At 37.8% G+C, this 964-nt stretch overlaps 1 protein-coding gene across 15 annotated transcripts in view; it reads left to right on the forward strand.

Annotated features, from left to right (window-relative positions):
- cmn (calymmin) overlaps window positions 1-964 on the forward strand; it is a 37,392-nt gene that overhangs the window by 4,512 nt on the left and 31,916 nt on the right. For 9 of the 15 annotated variants that reach the window (XM_032502409.1, XM_032502408.1, XM_032502410.1 and 6 more), the window contains 2 exons: window positions 430-477; window positions 587-637. In XM_032502409.1, the coding sequence (XP_032358300.1) occupies window positions 430-477; window positions 587-637 (99 nt within the window). Of the gene's footprint in view, window positions 1-429; window positions 478-586; window positions 638-964 lie in introns of those variants that run through there. The other 6 variants (XM_032502412.1, XM_032502413.1, XM_032502418.1 and 3 more) reach the window with 2 other exon arrangements.

A 964-nucleotide genomic window follows, 5' to 3' on the forward strand; every position in this document is an offset into this window, starting at 1 on the left:
TGGCCCACTCTGTTGTGATTGGTCAACCAAATTCAAACAAGCCACTGGGCGGACTATACTTGCTCCAGCAGCACCTAGGGGGAAGCACACATGAAAAAATGGGCTGTCATTCTCATTCAGTGACATCACTAATTGATGAATTTCAAACACGAATGAGAGCAAGGCATTTCAGGCAATTGAGAAAAAGTGTTGTCTGTGTTACAGAGAGCTCCATTTGGAGTGAAATATGTTTTTTGTAAATTATACAACTATTACTTACACAAACACTGTTACACACTAAGATGGGAAAAATCCAAGAAAATAATAGGGGCTCATTAAAAGTTGTTCTTTTTTAATCCCAGTCCTGCAGCACATTTAACTGTTAACACTCAGATTCACTGTTTTCCACTAACTTTTCCCACAATCTATATATATTGTTTTGTAATCTAGGAGGAAATCCAGCAGTTTTACCCAATGGACATGGTGCAAAATCTAATGGTAGATGTTGCATGCTTCTCTCTACCAGTCTGCATCTTGTTATCAAATAATTCTAATTTAACTTAATGATTGTTGCTACAATATAGTCACACTGTGATCTTTGTTTCAGGATATGGTGTTCAAGCCGGCCCAACCAATGGACAACAAATCAAAGGCAATGGTATAAGACAACAATTCTAAGTTTGGACACTCACTCACTCACTCACTCACTCACTCACTCACTCAACAAAAGGCATAGGTCAGTGATTACTGAATGTAACATAGCTCTGTATGATAGATTGATCTGATTTTAGAAATATATGTTTCCAATGTTAGTGAAGCAACTGGCCAGCACTAGATATTTTAAGTACAAATGAAGCTAAATATAATAGTAAATGTGTTGCCACACCATCAAGTGCAAATTTACAGTTTATCCAACTTTTTTTCACCATGCATCTCATGTATTTAAGGCTATGGTGCAGCTGCTGGTGGGACCAATGGAGGAGGG

Source organism: Etheostoma spectabile, chromosome 21 (assembly GCF_008692095.1).
Source record: "Etheostoma spectabile isolate EspeVRDwgs_2016 chromosome 21, UIUC_Espe_1.0, whole genome shotgun sequence".
In the NCBI taxonomy this organism is placed as follows: Eukaryota; Metazoa; Chordata; class Actinopteri; order Perciformes; family Percidae; genus Etheostoma; species Etheostoma spectabile.